The sequence below is a fragment of the Nicrophorus vespilloides genome, unplaced genomic scaffold (assembly GCF_001412225.1).
Source record: "Nicrophorus vespilloides isolate i.1.1-1 unplaced genomic scaffold, Nicve_v1.0, whole genome shotgun sequence".
NCBI classification, from domain to species: Eukaryota; Metazoa; Arthropoda; class Insecta; order Coleoptera; family Silphidae; genus Nicrophorus; species Nicrophorus vespilloides.
In genome coordinates, this window is record NW_017096069.1 from 7,401 (window position 1) to 23,819 (window position 16,419).

Consider the following 16,419-nt stretch of genomic DNA (forward strand, 5'->3'; position numbering starts at 1 on the left):
GCCTTTATTTTATGAAAGTTTTGCCTCACCCATCCAATTATTTAACTGTATATGTTGCTTAACTATTGTAAACTAAATTGTATATCTTCATATTTCTCAGATTTCGATTTAGTTGTCTTTTACTTTTAGAAAAATCACCTATCCAAGTAGGTTGTTTAACTTTTCAAAAAGCGCAAGAAATATTCGATATTTAATCATTTCAAAAACATTAGGTATTTCTATTTTAAATTAAATGAAAATAATTATTGAGACTTTCCACCCAAAATTAAATAATTCCTTACAAAAAGTGAAAAAAAAAAACAATATTTGTAAAGAATTTTTAAAGAATATTTTTTTCGGTTTAAATAACTAATGAAAGTTTGCAGAGCGTGAGATTTGAATATGGATGAGCGCAGAATAATCTTTTTCAATATTTAAATACGCGCGGCAAATAGATTCATAACGGAACTGAACTGAACATTCGGAACTGGAATTGGAATTTACACCCACAAATTAAATCAGCGATCTGCAGTTTTTTTTTTACCTTGAAAAGCAAAAAAAAAATGGAACAATTCTGTACTTTTTTTTTTAATATAATTTATTAGACTTAACTTTACGATATACATATTATAATTTACAATATGTAGGAACTTCAAATTATTTACATATTTCACACTGAGAACCTAAATTTCACTAAAGGTCTTACATTATATTATATATATATACTGTTTGTTTTACATATGGTGTATAAAAAAAATGTTTCAATTCATAATTTGCTTCTGAAATAAAATTATATGTGGGGAATAATAAATAACGTTTTTTCTTTCATATTTTTGTTTGTTTGTACAAAACAATAAATAAATTAAAGCTTATATAAAATTATATTTAAAGAAAATAATAATAATTTATAATATTAATGGAGATGGTGGATGTTTTTGGTATTGTTCGTGGGTGCACACTAATCACTGGATATCTTTTAGGGGTTCAGACGACGTAGGGCCTATAGAGAGATTCTCCGTCGGAGGGTTTTCGAACGCCGGTCTCGCTGCTGTGACTAGAGGGTTCTTGGGTGGTGTGAGAGGTTGATGGAGCTTTGGAGATGGACGGTGCTTTGGATTGATCTCCGTCTTTGCTGCTCTTGGACTCCTGTTGGGCCTTTTTGCTGCGCTTCCACTTCATCCGTCGATTTTGGAACCATATTTTCACCTGAAATAAACCAAAAAAAAAACATTATTTAGATATATCAACTTGTTGAAATCTAAGTTTAACTCTTTGTACTTATAAGTACCGGCATATTTATGTTACTAAAAACTTGTTGTTATTTAATTGTAATCTTTATATTGTATACAAAAATGCATACAAACTTACATTCAAGTAATACACTTCTGTATAGGTAATTTTGTAACGAAAAGAAAAATTGTGTAGCAGAATACCATTAAATAAGTTTATAAAATAATATTGTTACTAAATATATATATATGAAAATTGATCCGTTTATATAATCTAAATCACTATAATTCACTTCTTACACGATTTAAGCTTAAAATTGGCTGACTTCACCAGAAAAGTACCAAATAGTTTTATCATTGAAAATTTATAGGCAACTTAATTTTAATGTGTTTTAAAATATTTTTTTTTTAATTTTAACTATATTCAGGGTTAAATTTAATAATTATTATAAGGAATTTACGTTTCACTGCATAATTTGTATTAATATTATTATTGATTTTGATTACATTGAATGTAATGCTAATGTTAAAAAGAAATGTATTCATTCATATCACAATTAATATCATAAAAAAATATGTCAATTGGAAATTTCCTTTTTCAATTTTATTAGTCAAATACAAGTTGAATTTGATAATCCATAATCCTGCTTCGTATTATTTTTAATTTCATTCAAAAACTTGAATCTAAGATGAATTTGATAATCTACAGTCAGTTTTATTGTACATAATTCAATTGAATTTATATTTCTTTGTATCATTTTCAAGTTCATTAAGTAAAACTTTTTCTATAAGATACAATTCGAATGTGACCATCTCATCATTTAAGTACAAATTAAATTTGATAGAGGATATCTGAAAGATTCATTAAGTTTTCTTTTAGGTCTTTGATTTAGAATCTGATTTGTAATAATAGTTTTTGTAATAATAGTTTGAAAGAGTTAGGTAATAAGTATGAAACAAATATATACTGTAAATAAGTGGAATAAGTTGTAAACAAATCTGGAAGTTAAATGTGTACTGATCACAACAGATACTTGAATTTAATCATAGATCAATAAGTCATGAAACGATGTCATTAGTCATTCTGAGATACTAGTGGTTTATTCATAGTTAATTTTCTACTGTAACAAAATGTACACGAAATATGATTAATGACTGTTCAGTCTTCTATACTTATATCACGTAATATGGAGATTCGGATAAGTTATGAGATTAGTATAAGAATTAATTGATAGAATTGTATAAGATTTGGTAATTGCTCAATTTAGTGAAGTATTTTTTTATTGTATGTAGGGAGGGTGGTTGTGGCTGTTGCAGTGAGCGGAACATTGATTGCTGGTTGTTCCTTGGCGGACGGTCGCAAAAGTTGGATGGATGGTGGAGCTGAGCCAGGATGCAAACAAAGCAGACAGAAGTGATATTTTAGGATTGCAATGACTAACTGCTAAAATGTGACGCGATAGGATTTATCACGGTTTGGAAGGGCGGGTTGCCGGATTTTATCGCACTTAAATCTCGTGCACACACTTCCCACCTGACGCCGGTTCCTGGATGTTTGCGTGTCGGATGCGGTGGGATTATTTGGGTAAGGTCTGTCTGGTAGGTTGAAAGGAAGGAGATCGTACTTACTTGTGTCTCGGTGAGCATCAGGCTTGTTGCCACCTCGAACCTCTTCGGCCTCGACAGGTACTTGTTCTGTCTGAACTGTTTCTCGAGCTCGAGCAGCTGCTGCGAAGTGAACGCCGTCCTAGGTCTCCTCGTCTTTCCAAGAAGCGCGTGACCCGGGCCGCAACCTGCAATTGCCAAAAGATTTCCCAAAGTTAGTCGCGCCCTTAATCAAAACATCCCCGTCCCCTCAACGCTAATTGAAGTCCTCCAGGACAATGGCTGTTTGAAAACTTTATTTATTTAATTATTCATAAGGGGGAACAACGTCGGTGCCCGCCTAATTTGTCACCGTTTATATAAAACCTGTGGCCAGAAGGGCCGTATGTTTGCAGTGTATTTATCACCGCTCGCGGAGCCCCCTTCTGATTGTGCCATTGTCATGATAATTTAATATCCTAATACATTTAACGACACCCTAATTTCGGCCCTTCCCTACCCTATCTCTCTCTATCACTCTAACTCTCTCCATCTCTTTGCCTGTATTGCCTTTAGGGCGCGAAGGGTCGTCACCGTCGCCACCAACTCCAACTAAAGCGACGCTCGACGCCGACTCAACTAATCCGCTTCAAACTACTCCGACACGCACAAACAGGTACTTTCACAATTGACCCATTTACATGCGCGAATCAAAAAATCAACACATCTGTTCGCATCAACAATTAATACTCTCTTTGTTAACAGATTTAATTATACACTTTATCCTCATCCGATCAATATTTGCACATTGCACCCTTCACTTCATCTAAATTGATTCAATTAAAGCAAAACCTTTTGACCCACAACTTAAATTACAAATTAATCTCTCAAATCTACAAATGTACCCTGTTTCTCCTCCCTCTGAAGACGTCTATAATATTTTTTATATAACATACATTTTTATATGGTTATGGTCGCCTCTAGCAAAAACATCCGATACAAAAGTGTTAATTGTTATCTTAAACAGATACTTGGAATGTCAAGAATATTGGACTTACTACGAATATGATTGTGATCAATGAACTAATCAGCTAGTTTCTATATAAAACTTCTTCTTAAGTACATAATAAAGTAGACAAAGACTTATTAAGATTTGTTGCTGCTCTCTTAGTCATTAATTAATTTCTTATTTGCTTTTCACGGACTATAGAGCACATATTTTGTTTTAACTGAATATTGTACATTTGCAAAACATAGGCAACCTGTGTTCTACTATTATCATATGACCTCAAACGACACTGCAAAACATTGAATAATCTAAAAACTAATTACCGTCATTAATAATTTTCGTTAATCGAATTGTTTTTATATTCATATAGTCATATTTACTGATACATTTTAATGTAAAAAACATTTAACTAATTTACTTAAAATATATAATAAACAGTTTACAATTATAATATAGGATGGAAGTAATATGTGAGTTTTTGAATTGAAATGTAGAGAAGGATTTATGAAAGTTTAATTCTAAAATTTTGATTGGAGATGGGAATCATGGAATTGTGTAAAGTGTAATCACCCTCATGAATACCTCTGTTGGCTAATTGAAAATGACGTTCTAGTTAGAAGGTTTTGTCCGACTGACAAATGTTATTGCTAAAATTTGGATATGGTAGGGGAGTTGGCGAATTACAGATTGGATTATGTGCGGCGTTTTCCTCGATTTGTGTAATTGTGTTTGGCCGTATCCGACGATATCAAATCACAAATTCAAATTTCGAGTCGCGGACCGTTTGGATGGGTAGGTGGGGAAACGGAAGGGGTTTGAATTGGCGCTGGGGGGTGGCTACGATTTCACGGCAAAGTTGGCAGCTACCAAGCACCCGACCGCCCCCAAAAACAGAATATATCTGACTCGAGCTATGTGTGCTATATACATACTATATGTATATATAAAGTATATATATATATATACATTGCTGGAATGCATGTATTGTAGGGATGCTGCGTCGGGACGCTGCGGACCGTTTTAATGCGAATTATATGTGATAATTAAATGCAAATTGTAGCTCATCTAAGCGGCATTGCTGAAAATAGCGTACTCTTGATGAAGTGTAATTGGATTACATCCGACAATGAACGCTCGTTCGCGTTTCCTCCCTGCGCCGAATTCTCTCTCATCTCGATCCCTGCAGATCCCCCCTTCGATTCCCCGTTTCCATCCATCCACCATCCCCGTTCCCAACTCGTCCCTCCAACATCCCAGCCACCCACGCAATCCGATGCAATTAACCAAAGAAGAAAACGGAGAATTTCTAAGCCAATGAAATGTATTGAAGCTCCTCTACAGCACCTCAGATTTCAAAGAAAATCAACATTTTATTCGATGATCTTGGATCTTACACATCCTAAGAAAATGTGATTTGTTACAATCGTATAGAAAAGTTAATGCTAGTTAATGCTTAATTATTGTATGTTTATAAAATCGTTACTATGAAAAATTCTTAATATCCATAATAAATATCAATGCAAAGACAAAGTTTGGGACATAAGTCAAAAACAACAGTATTTTTTGTGTTCACATTGTCTATTTTTGTTCATACGAATGTACTATTTTTTATTATATGAAATTTGTAAATATCATTTTTGAATTTAGTGCAGCTAATTTAATTAACAGTTTAATTATAAATTGGAGTTAGTAGCGTTTGTTAAATTAATTGGAAATGGCATTAAAGGGAATGAAAGGAATTGCGGAAATCTCTAAACGGTGGATTTATGTGATTAGTTTTTTTTTTATTTGCTCTTTCTTTCATATGTTTTTGGGCTTGAATGGGGCTCGGGTTAGGGAAAATTGGGGGGCGGCGGTAGGACTGGGATGAGGCGGTTTCGGGGGGGTTGGGCAATAAATCGCGAGGCATCTCTGAAATCGGCTCGGAAAGTCCGATTGGCAGAGCACTAATGCGAGTCATTTATAAGCATTGAACGTGCACATAACCTCCATATATCAAGAGGCAATCGGCGAAATCGCCTGAGAGCTTTAAAACATCCCTATGATCGTTTCCACAGTGATTTACAAGCGGCGCGTCTGTGCCCTCTCGACCTCCTTCATCATCCTCATCCTCCATTTCCATCTCATAGTCATCATCGTTACGCAAGATCCGGATAGGATTGGATGCCCCATTAAAAAATTAAAGTTCATTCCTGCTGTTGTTGTTGTTGAGGGGTGGTTTAGTTGATGTGGGGTGGTAGTAAATTGCGCGCGAGAGGATGAAATCAAATAATTGTCAACGGGGAGAGTTGGTAGGCGGGTTTTATTGAAAATTAATCGTCGCGCTGTAAATCTCTTCGGCTTCGTCCCCGAAACCCCCTTTCTACCACCAAACAGCGCCCCAACCCCTGACGAGGATTTCCGAGGATGGACCAGATCAGGCCAGATGGCCACCTGCTAATAATATAAATAAGCGGGGTTGTGTTCCTAAATAGGTCCTAATATAAACAAACCATTGAATTATGAATGGTCCCGTGCATGTGGCTACATACGTACGTGTGTGTTGAGGGGGTGCAATAAAATTTAACGCTTAATGGTATATATGCACTTTGGGGGTGCGGGACACAATTGTCACATCAGCCTTGTTTACGGACAACTCACTATTTAAGCCGAATCGCAATTATTGCATTGCAATTGATGTATGCGCATCAACGCGGAAAACACCGCAACATGCAACAAAACGAGTTCCATATTTTGACCTTAATCCCTGCCCAAAATGACACACGCAAATTTCATTCATTAACTTTTACTAATTCATAAACTGTTTCCAAAATGTTTCACCATAAATAAATCAAACAAACAAATTTCACATTAATCACAACAAAGACAACATTTCTAAAAAAAAAATTATACTAGCAAAATAAAAATTGTATATTTTTCTTTCATTTACTGCACGTAATTTATAGTAATTATAATTTTGTTAATTTTTGTTAAAACATGACTTGAATATATAATAAATTTGATTTTAAGTGCATAAATCAAGAAAATATTTCATAAAATTGATAACACACGAAGGAAAATGTATTTAATCTCAGTTCATTGATTTAAGTTAGAAAAAAAAATCATTATATTTTAGTGAAACTTCTCCAAATTATTTACTTAAAATAATAATAATTCGCACAGCGCGGTTTCACTAAATTCAATAAAGATAGTATACAAAGTTTTAAAGTTCTTGATTAGTCCGCTTTTTCTTCATAATAAAAATATTTTTTTTTTAATAATGTAATTCGGTCTCTAAGTTTTCAATGCTTCAAAGAGAGAGAGAGAGAAAAAATATCTATAAACAATCTTAAGAGACATTTTGATTTTTTTGTAAACTAAATCGAAATATAATCAAAGATAAAATGATTTGAAACTATTTGAAGTAGTTCTAATTACTTGTATATGTACTTGTTAGAATAGATCCATTAAATTGTAGGTATGTTACTCGAGACTTGGCAAGTACTTATTTTTAGTTATAGAGCGACCGTGGCGTCGCCTGATTAGCACATTTAATTAAACAATTATTAACAGACTGTGGGTGTGCATGGAAATCTGTTCGATTTTTATCGCGACGAAAGATAATTTGGAAAAAAAAAGGTAATACGCTCATACGCATATTTGCATACGGTCTCTATGTATTATATAAATACTGTGTACGAGTTGAAGGGAGATGGAGGAGGGACGGTGCCGTTTGCGTTCGTATGGTGCACGCGTGAAAGTTAATTGAATAAATCATAAATGTAATGCCAATAAAACGTATTAAATTAAATTTTCTCTCTCTCCCATATGAGTTTGCGGCCATATGCCTACGTCGGATTCAGATAATGCATTAGGAATATGTCGCAGATTAACTTTATCGGGCCTTAATTGAATTAATATCATTTATTGAATTGTTTGTGAAACGACATTCGCCGGTCGCCTTTTTCCATATTTTTCCGGGCTTATTATTATTATTATTATTATGACGCCTATTTAGCCCAGCTTTTTAGTACGCTTTGTCCGGGCATTCGGATCGTATTTTATTTGTATGCGACATTTTTATGCACGTAAACGGTTCGTAATTAAATTTGTTTCGGGCTACGATAAAAATGCGAATTATCTTTCTACCATGGAAATCTATTAATGCTATTTGCACTCGCATATGGTCTGCTCCAACATTACATTCTTTTTAATTAATTTCACCGAAACGATTGCATTCGAATACATTTATCACTACTTAACGGATTCTGTTCTGTTTTCAGTCACCATTGGTATGCATATATGAGTCTATATCTCTAGCCCGACCACCGAAAGACCGTCTATTGAAATCCCGACTATATCAAAATCCCGACTAATCTCGAAATTTTTTACAATAACATTTTTAAATGATTACGGAGTATGTGCTACACTTTTATTATTAATAACAATAAATTATTATTATTTTATTTAATTTTGTTGAATTATTCATAATAAACCTTAACATTATGAAATAATCTCAAATACAATTAGATTATTAATTGTTATTATTTATTATTAATAACAATTTAAACGTTTTAATATAGTGAGATTATTAATTGTTATTATTTATTATTAATATAAATTTAAAAATGTTATTGTAGACATTTTCGATATAGTCGGGATTTTAATATAGTCAAGATTTTTATATAGTCGGGATTATGGTTGTCGGGATCTCGAACGTCGGGTATTTGATTAACGGTATTTCGGTTGTCGGGCTTGCGATTAGCACCGTGCATATATACAGTGATACATCGGTACTTGTAACGAATAATGTAAATGCATAAAACTTCAACAAAATATTTATATTTTACTTAACAAATACGGAGGTTTCACTGTATATAAATCGCATCAATTACTCATTTTACTTCGAATAAAAGACAATCGCATTTACAGTTTTATCAAGAATGTTAGTGGAAACATTACTTTTTGTATTATGAATTACTTAATAACTAATAACTAACTAATAACAAAGTTACATAATTATGTAATTTACCAAAATTAATATATTTTATATTTTTTTATACAGAAATTATTGTTTTTTTTAATACTCTACAGTCAAATCTCTTTTCGTACTCTTTTTATCTGGTAAGTACTACGGATGGGTCGGAACGACCCACCTGATATTTGTTTTTATTCCCGTATATTAAAATTCGGGTCAAAGTGACCCGTCTATAGCAAATTGACTTCCTTCAAATATCAGAAATATTTAGATTTCAAAGTGGGATAACTTTTCTCACCCATGTAACAAGACTGAGAAAATCAGTAATTCTAATGTTCAGTATGCAATAAACGTGATTTTATTATTAAATATATGTTTATTGATTTAAAGAAATTTCGTTAAATTAATAACAATAAATTATTATTATTTTATTTAATTTTTTTGAATTGTTCATAATAAATCTTAACATTTTGAAATAATCTCAAATACAATTAGATTATTAATTGTTATTATTTATTATTAATAACAATTTAAAAGTGACTACGCTTCGGAATAATTTAAAAATGTTATTGTATAGTTGGGATTTTGATACTGTCGTGATTATGGTTAATGTATTTTATATTTTGTATACAGAAATTATTGTTTTTTTTTTACACTCAAATTTCTTTTTGTATTCTTTTGATATTTGTTTTTATTCCCATTCTAATGTATTTACCAGTATATTCTAGTGCATTTTATTGTAGATCAAATTGACCCGTCTATAGAAAGTACGTTCTTTAAATATCATAAATATTTAGATTTCAAAGTGGGATAATTTTTGTTATCCATGTACCAAAACTGGGAAAATCAGTAAGTCTGATATTCAGTATGCACTAAACATAATTATTATTAAATATGTGTTTATTTATTAAAGGAATTTCGTAAAATTGAAAGAAACTGTACACTTTTTTTTAACACAGATTATTGATTGTAATGTAATGCGTTTCTTTTTTAAGTACTTCTATTTGCAGGATATCGTCGTTGAACTGCGTAGTTTAGAACTCGGGTTTTATTAGTCCACTCGCAATATACATCGAATAATTGACCATCAAACGAAATTATTACCGATGACTAAGTTACTTTACAAGTTGCATTTAAATTTAATTCATATTTTTAATGTATTGTATCGCATTAATTATTATAATAAAATCAATTAAAATAATAGTTATAATTATGTAAATATTAATGATAAAAATTATTAATAAATAATTAATTATTTGCTGAATTATAAAATAAGTAAATTATTAATAATAATATCCATTATAACAGTCACATAAATAAATAAAAAAAAATATCGACTGGCTATTGACCATATGTCTTTTAGTAATCTATACGTTTTTACAAGTCTATTTTATTGTATAAAATGCTACATTTTATATTAATTGATGTTACGTAACGTTATGTTCTTCGCTTAATTCAGTGAAGTGCATCATTTCAGATTATATACATATTTACTGTTTATGTTATATAATTTCCATAGAAATACTAATGTATTTCATTTAGTTTCAGTTAAAAAACAAACCAGCTTATGCACATTTTAACATGGAGATTCTAGGCTTGATCAAGCGACTAACCCAGTTCAACTTTCTTAATTCCTATACCATTCGCATAGCTCAAAGCGACAATAAAATGGTTTATGTATATAAATTTGTTCCAATTTGATTTAATGATAATTTTCTAGTCGAATAGTAACAAATTTGATGTAAAAAAATGTAACTGAAAAAAAAATGTCTTTGGTTGTTTAACAAATAATAATCAGGAATTATTAGTAATTAGTATTTAGTAATTAGAAAAATCCTGACTATTACTAATCCATAGTAAATGACAAATAAAAGTACTCACGAAATTGATAGTAAAGATCAAGATTTCCATGATACTGAGTGAAGTTGATTTAATTGTTATAGAAATTAGTAAATATAATTAACACTATGATATAATTTACAATTATTCTTAATATGATATCTTAATGTATATTAAACATTATTAGAGAAAAATAAATAGAACTAAAACCATTCTATATAGTTTAACACTCGTATGTACGTAATTATGATTGCTGTTGAAAGTTACAGACGATTGAACTAAAGAAAAGAAAGAAATATAGAAGCATGAATTGTACCATTCCCTAATTGATATTGACATTTGTGAGACGCATAAAGTACGCGACGATAAAAAGAGAAACAGACAGATTTAAGTGAGTGAATAATTTTTATTGCCAATAAAGCAAATTTATCGAACTGCCTAAATGGCATGAAATGCCAGGATGTTTTTGCCGCACTTAGATACAATGCACTTTTTGTCGTCGTCGTACTTTGGCTGTGACGAGGAACGATCAGGAGGGATCGAGAATCCACGACAGATGGTGGCTATTATGATTTTAAATGCTCCGATCGCGCCACCCTTGTTGTTCGGTTAATTCAGTGCGGTCCACCCTCTCAAATTACATACGTGTTTACTGTTTATATTATACAATTTCGACAGAAATATCCCAAAAATAGAAGGAAAAAATATATATATTTATATATGTGGAAATGGACACAAATCCGGATCAATCGAAAGGACTTACAACCCTCGCACGATGTAAAGGAACCGTATGGTCTGCATGCAGCAAATGTTAACTCTTTCATGACATATTTGAGACTGGCAATTTATGGGAGAACGTTTAGAATGTATTAGTATAGGTTCCAAATAAAACTCATTAGCACAGAACATTACATATCAGAACAAGATACAGGGGAACAGGACAAAATAGTGACTTAATAGAATAGTACTGAAATATGAATACATACAGAATAGGTAAACTTTACCATCCATAATAATAGATGTTCTGTTTTAGTACAATTCTCTTATAGACAGGATAAAATGGTTTTGATTTGTTCTTTTCTCTTGAATCACGTTCTGTGCTGGTGAGTTCTGGTTGGTTCGATCACCATAAGTATATTAGTATATTAGTATATTAGTATATTAGTATATTAGTATATTAGTATATTAGTATATTAGTATATTAGTATATTAGTATATTGATGCCACCTGTCAAATACCAAAGGAACTACATATTTTATCAGCAGAAATATTTAAAAATCTACAATATTATAAGTCAGATCTTTTATTAAAGAAATTAAGAGAGAAAATTTTATTGTTGATGGTTTTGTATCTAAATGATCTGAAGTCTACTTTTGAATGAAAATATTTTGACATTTGTCTATGATCACGATGACAATCATGTGTGTGTGTGTGTAGAGATATGAAAAGGAGAGTAAGTGGCCAATTAATGTAATGCACAGAGCGTAGGGTGCGCAGGTCGTAATTGAGCATTTTCTATTGTTTACAGGGGTGGGGTGCGGGGGAGAAGCGTTGCATTTCGTCTGGCGAAGGGGCGGTTGTCAGGGGGGNNNNTACACCCTCTCCTAACGTGAACGTATTCCGATGCGGTTAGGTGAGGATTTTAGCCGCTTCATTTGCAACTAACCACCGCCACATGCGTTCCCTTTGATCGCAACCCTAAATTGGAACCGACACAGGACAACCGGAAAACCGTGAAAAATCGCATCAGGATTTTCAATTTTTTTTTACTCTTACAAATTGCTTGCAATGCGTTTCCATATTTCATTTAAAATTTCATAACAAAAGTTTTCAATATTTTAATCACAAAATAATTACCAAATTAATTAATTTATCATTGTTTTTTTTTAACAATAAACAAACTTATAATATTATATATGATTATATATGATTAATTTATGCACAAATTATTTGATACAATTTTCTATTAAAAAATGTGATTTTGGAAAATAAAAATATTTTTCAGAAATTTATTTAAAATTGCTGAATATGTTTTCATATCGTGATCAATAGATAATTATAATTTAACTGTTATTTGTTATGAAATAAAAAAAATATATAAGAGAAGATGAGAGAAATGTAATAACATTTTTCAATTCTTTGTATTATTTGTTCTTCAAATGTGTTTTTTACTCTTACAAATTGCTTGCAATGCATTTCCATATTCCATTTAAAATTTCCATTTCATAACAAAAGTTTTCAATATTCTAATCACAAAATAATTACCAAATTAATTAATTTATCATTGTTTTTTTTTTGAACAATAAACAAACTTATAATATTATATATGATTAATTATATTTAACTAATTTATGCACAAATTATTTGATACAATTTTCTATTAAAAAATGTGATTTTGGAAAATAAAAATATTTTTCAGAAATTTATTTAAAATTGCTGATCAATAGCTAATTATAATTTAATTGTTATTTATTATGAAATAAAAAAATATGTAAAAGTAGATGAGAGAAATGTAATAACATTTTTCAATTCTTTGTATTACTTGTTCTTCAAATGTGACGGTTTTCAATCAATTTTCAATAGAGTAACAAAAAATTGAGTTAATTAAATAAATTTATGACTGGATTTAGATGGTTTTTTGGTATACAAAATTAGATTAGTGTATTTAAAAAAAGGTCAGTTTATTTTGCAAATTGGGTGGTAATCATTGAACTCTGTTAAGTGAAAGAAATTGGATCTTGTTATAAAATTATGGAACTTGGAAAAAAGTTGTTTTTGCAAAGACGCGTTTACTTTTTCGTTTTTTCTTTCTGCTAATGTCGTGCAATTAAATGCGAAATGTGAGGGTGGCTGGGGGGTGGCGAGTCCCTAACTCCGGAATATATATATATAAGGACCTTGTGTAAACTTTTAGTAAACGGGGGGGTGACTGTTAGGGATGCTGAAGCACGTTCGCTCGTTGCCTTTTCCACCCCCCGAAGGACCCCTTATTCGCGTCTTATTGGCAAGACAAACAGCAGACATAGAGAAACTTGACGAGCGATGAGGACGAGGCGAGGACTCCGATTGTAAATTGGCCCTGTAAACACATTCTAACATGATCAGCACTACATTAGGTCCTGCCGCTGCCGCCGCCGACGACGCCGCCTCCGTGTCTCTGTTACGCTGTCAAACTAACCGGAAACGGGCTGAGCGAAACAAACCGGACGTCGAAAAACAATCCGTTCATCTTTCCACACGCGCGCAACGCATCCGAATAAAACCAACAATATATTGTTTTCAATTAAGCATCGATTCGTAAAACAACTACAAAAAAAGAACGTGCAGCATAAAATGGTAGGCAAATGAGTTTAGTCGAGCCGGACGTGATTGGCGTTTGGAAAAAGGGAAATTCGGGTGTGCGGGTGGCTGTCAGGTCAGCCGGAAAGTCGGGGGGTTTTGGGGGGTGGTTGGTGAATTTCGTAATCCATTTAGGCCTTCGTTAAGGCAAATAAAATAGAGAGAAAAAAAAAACATCCGGACAAAACATTGACAACACATTGTGAACAGATCCGTTGTAGGGATCTCTGCTAAATCGAGTTAGCTAATTGCAGGGAGACAACGAGCGTCGCGACGATGGCGGCGGCAGCGGAGGAGGCGGAGGCGGCTGTTCCCCTCCGAAAAATGGGGGACATGGCGGAATTTAAGCGTTCCATGGCCGGAGCCACTCGGACCAATGAGACACGCTCTTTATTATCATCAATTAAAGTAATGAAAAATTAATTTTTATTATTCTTTCTTTTTCCAAAAAAAAATCGATGAATTCACATTTTTAGCATTTGTCTAAAATTAAATCATTTCAAAGTTATAACTTTACAACTGTTAACACTAATAATAGTTAAATGCATATTTATTTAAATAGGTTTTTCATATAAATTATCCAATTATATTCTTTAGAACAGCGTTTCTCAATTTTGTTTTTTGATTAGATTTTGGTAAAGTTTGTATACAGTGTTTTACATGTAAAATCATTAGATTTAACGATAATTTATTTAAGCAGATTGTAATTAATTATTATTTATTTATCTACATAAATAATCTTATTCAATCGAGAATTTATTCCTGATATTGTATTCAACTGGTTTACATTACTTTTTTTATTTATTAGTTGTAGATGAGTATTTCCATTTTATATGATAATTATAGTAATTCAAACAATTGTTATGCAATAGCTATAAGTAATTATTTAAATTATCTGTACAGGTATCTCCCGACTTACGAACTCCCGGACTTATGAACAAAATTCTAAAAGCTCTAACTTGTTACAAGGAGATATATAGCGATAAAAAATTAACTGTCTAAACAAAAATTGATAATTTCTTTAGATATAAATATAATATTTTTGGAAGATGTACTATCTGTTTTGTTGCATTTGTTTCTTTTGTCTGCATTGAAAAGTATTTGTAAGTAAGTATTTTGTTTATTTTAATCTATTTTTTTCAAATTTATGCAGTCAGTAATACGGAATTTAACATATATACAAATAAAAAACAATGATAAAGAGCGGTAAGACAAGTATATTTTTAAAATTCCCCCGACTTACGAATATCCCTTTGAAACGGAACTAGTTTGTAAGTAGGGGGATACCTGTATTCTATAGCACAGGGTGTAGTTTATTTAAACTTAACTTGGATGACGTTTAAAAATTGAAGAATAACAAATAATCAGATTTTCTGAAGTAATTAATTAAGGTGGTCGTTTAGCAATTATAAGTAAAATCTTTTAACGAGTGTGTCATCTCATATTTTATGATTGAAATTGGTTTGTATATAATTTATGATTGGAAATTGAAATTTAAGTATAAGTTTACCTGCTAGTTCTGGTAGCCTGGGATAGAACATGCCGGTACGCGCCAACCATTCCAGTTGCATCTGCTGCAGGTGGTTGTGGTTGTGATGATGGGTGGGCACTTGGACTTTTTGCAACATGGGGTTTCCGTCGAGACTGTGGAAGGCGGATGTCTGATGTGATTGTCCGGCGGTGGCCTGGTGGTAGCCGTAGGCGAAGGCAGCGCCGGCGGCCGTAGCTCCATTTGGATAAATGTGATTGAGGAGGCCAGGTCTAGGTACGAAATGGTTCGGTGGTACCTCTTCGCTACCGGGAGATATGGGAGGACTACGGCTACGCGTCGAGGACGTCGGCGAGATGCTGCGAGATGTGTCTGGGCTGGTCGGAGATCTTTCCTCCGATCTGGAGAGAAGTGCGTCTATGCAGAAAGACCCTTTGCTCTCCTGCATCTTGGTGTCCATGTTCAAAGGCTTCGACTGGAAGGATTCGTGGATATAACTCATCTTCTTCGAGTTACTCTAATCAAATCAGGAATTAGATTTGCTTATTACTTCTTTTAATTTTATCTTCAGTTTCGAGGTAGCAGTCAACACTTGGTTAAGATCATGTCACTGTCAATAATGGTAATCCGTGTTTGCGTCAGGAATCGCGTCAGATTCTACTTTTATTTGAGAACGTGTTGCAGGCGACACGGAAGGCGTCGATGGACTAAACGATTTGAAATGTATTATCCTAATAATATCTGACATTACAGCAACATTAGACGGTATACATTACACGTACAGTGCGCGTAGAGATGGCCTTCCGATTGGTCCTCGTTCGATGGATACGCCCATTCTGGGGGCATGGCTTGGCGTGGCGCAATCAAGTGCGCAAGGACGAAGGACTAAGGACGACGAGGGGACATTTCCGAGGATTCTGGTCGGTCTTGAAGGATCGGGCTTCGCTTCGGACCGCTCCTCTTCTCCATCCGCTAATGGCACAATCGGTATTTA

At 32.8% G+C, this 16,419-nt stretch overlaps 1 protein-coding gene across 1 annotated transcript; it reads right to left on the reverse strand.

The window, feature by feature from the left end:
• Window positions 1–907: 907 nt before the first annotated feature.
• On the reverse strand, window positions 908–16,101 carry LOC108569352 (motor neuron and pancreas homeobox protein 1-like). The gene is made up of 3 exons (XM_017930870.1): window positions 15,447–16,101; window positions 2,838–3,001; window positions 908–1,185 (listed from the first exon to the last, which is right to left on the reverse strand). The coding sequence occupies exons 1-3, from the start codon at window positions 15,925–15,927 to the stop codon at window positions 964–966; spliced, it is 867 nt and encodes a 288-aa protein (XP_017786359.1). The 5' UTR covers window positions 15,928–16,101; the 3' UTR covers window positions 908–963.
• Between the last annotated feature and the right edge of the window lie 318 nt (window positions 16,102–16,419).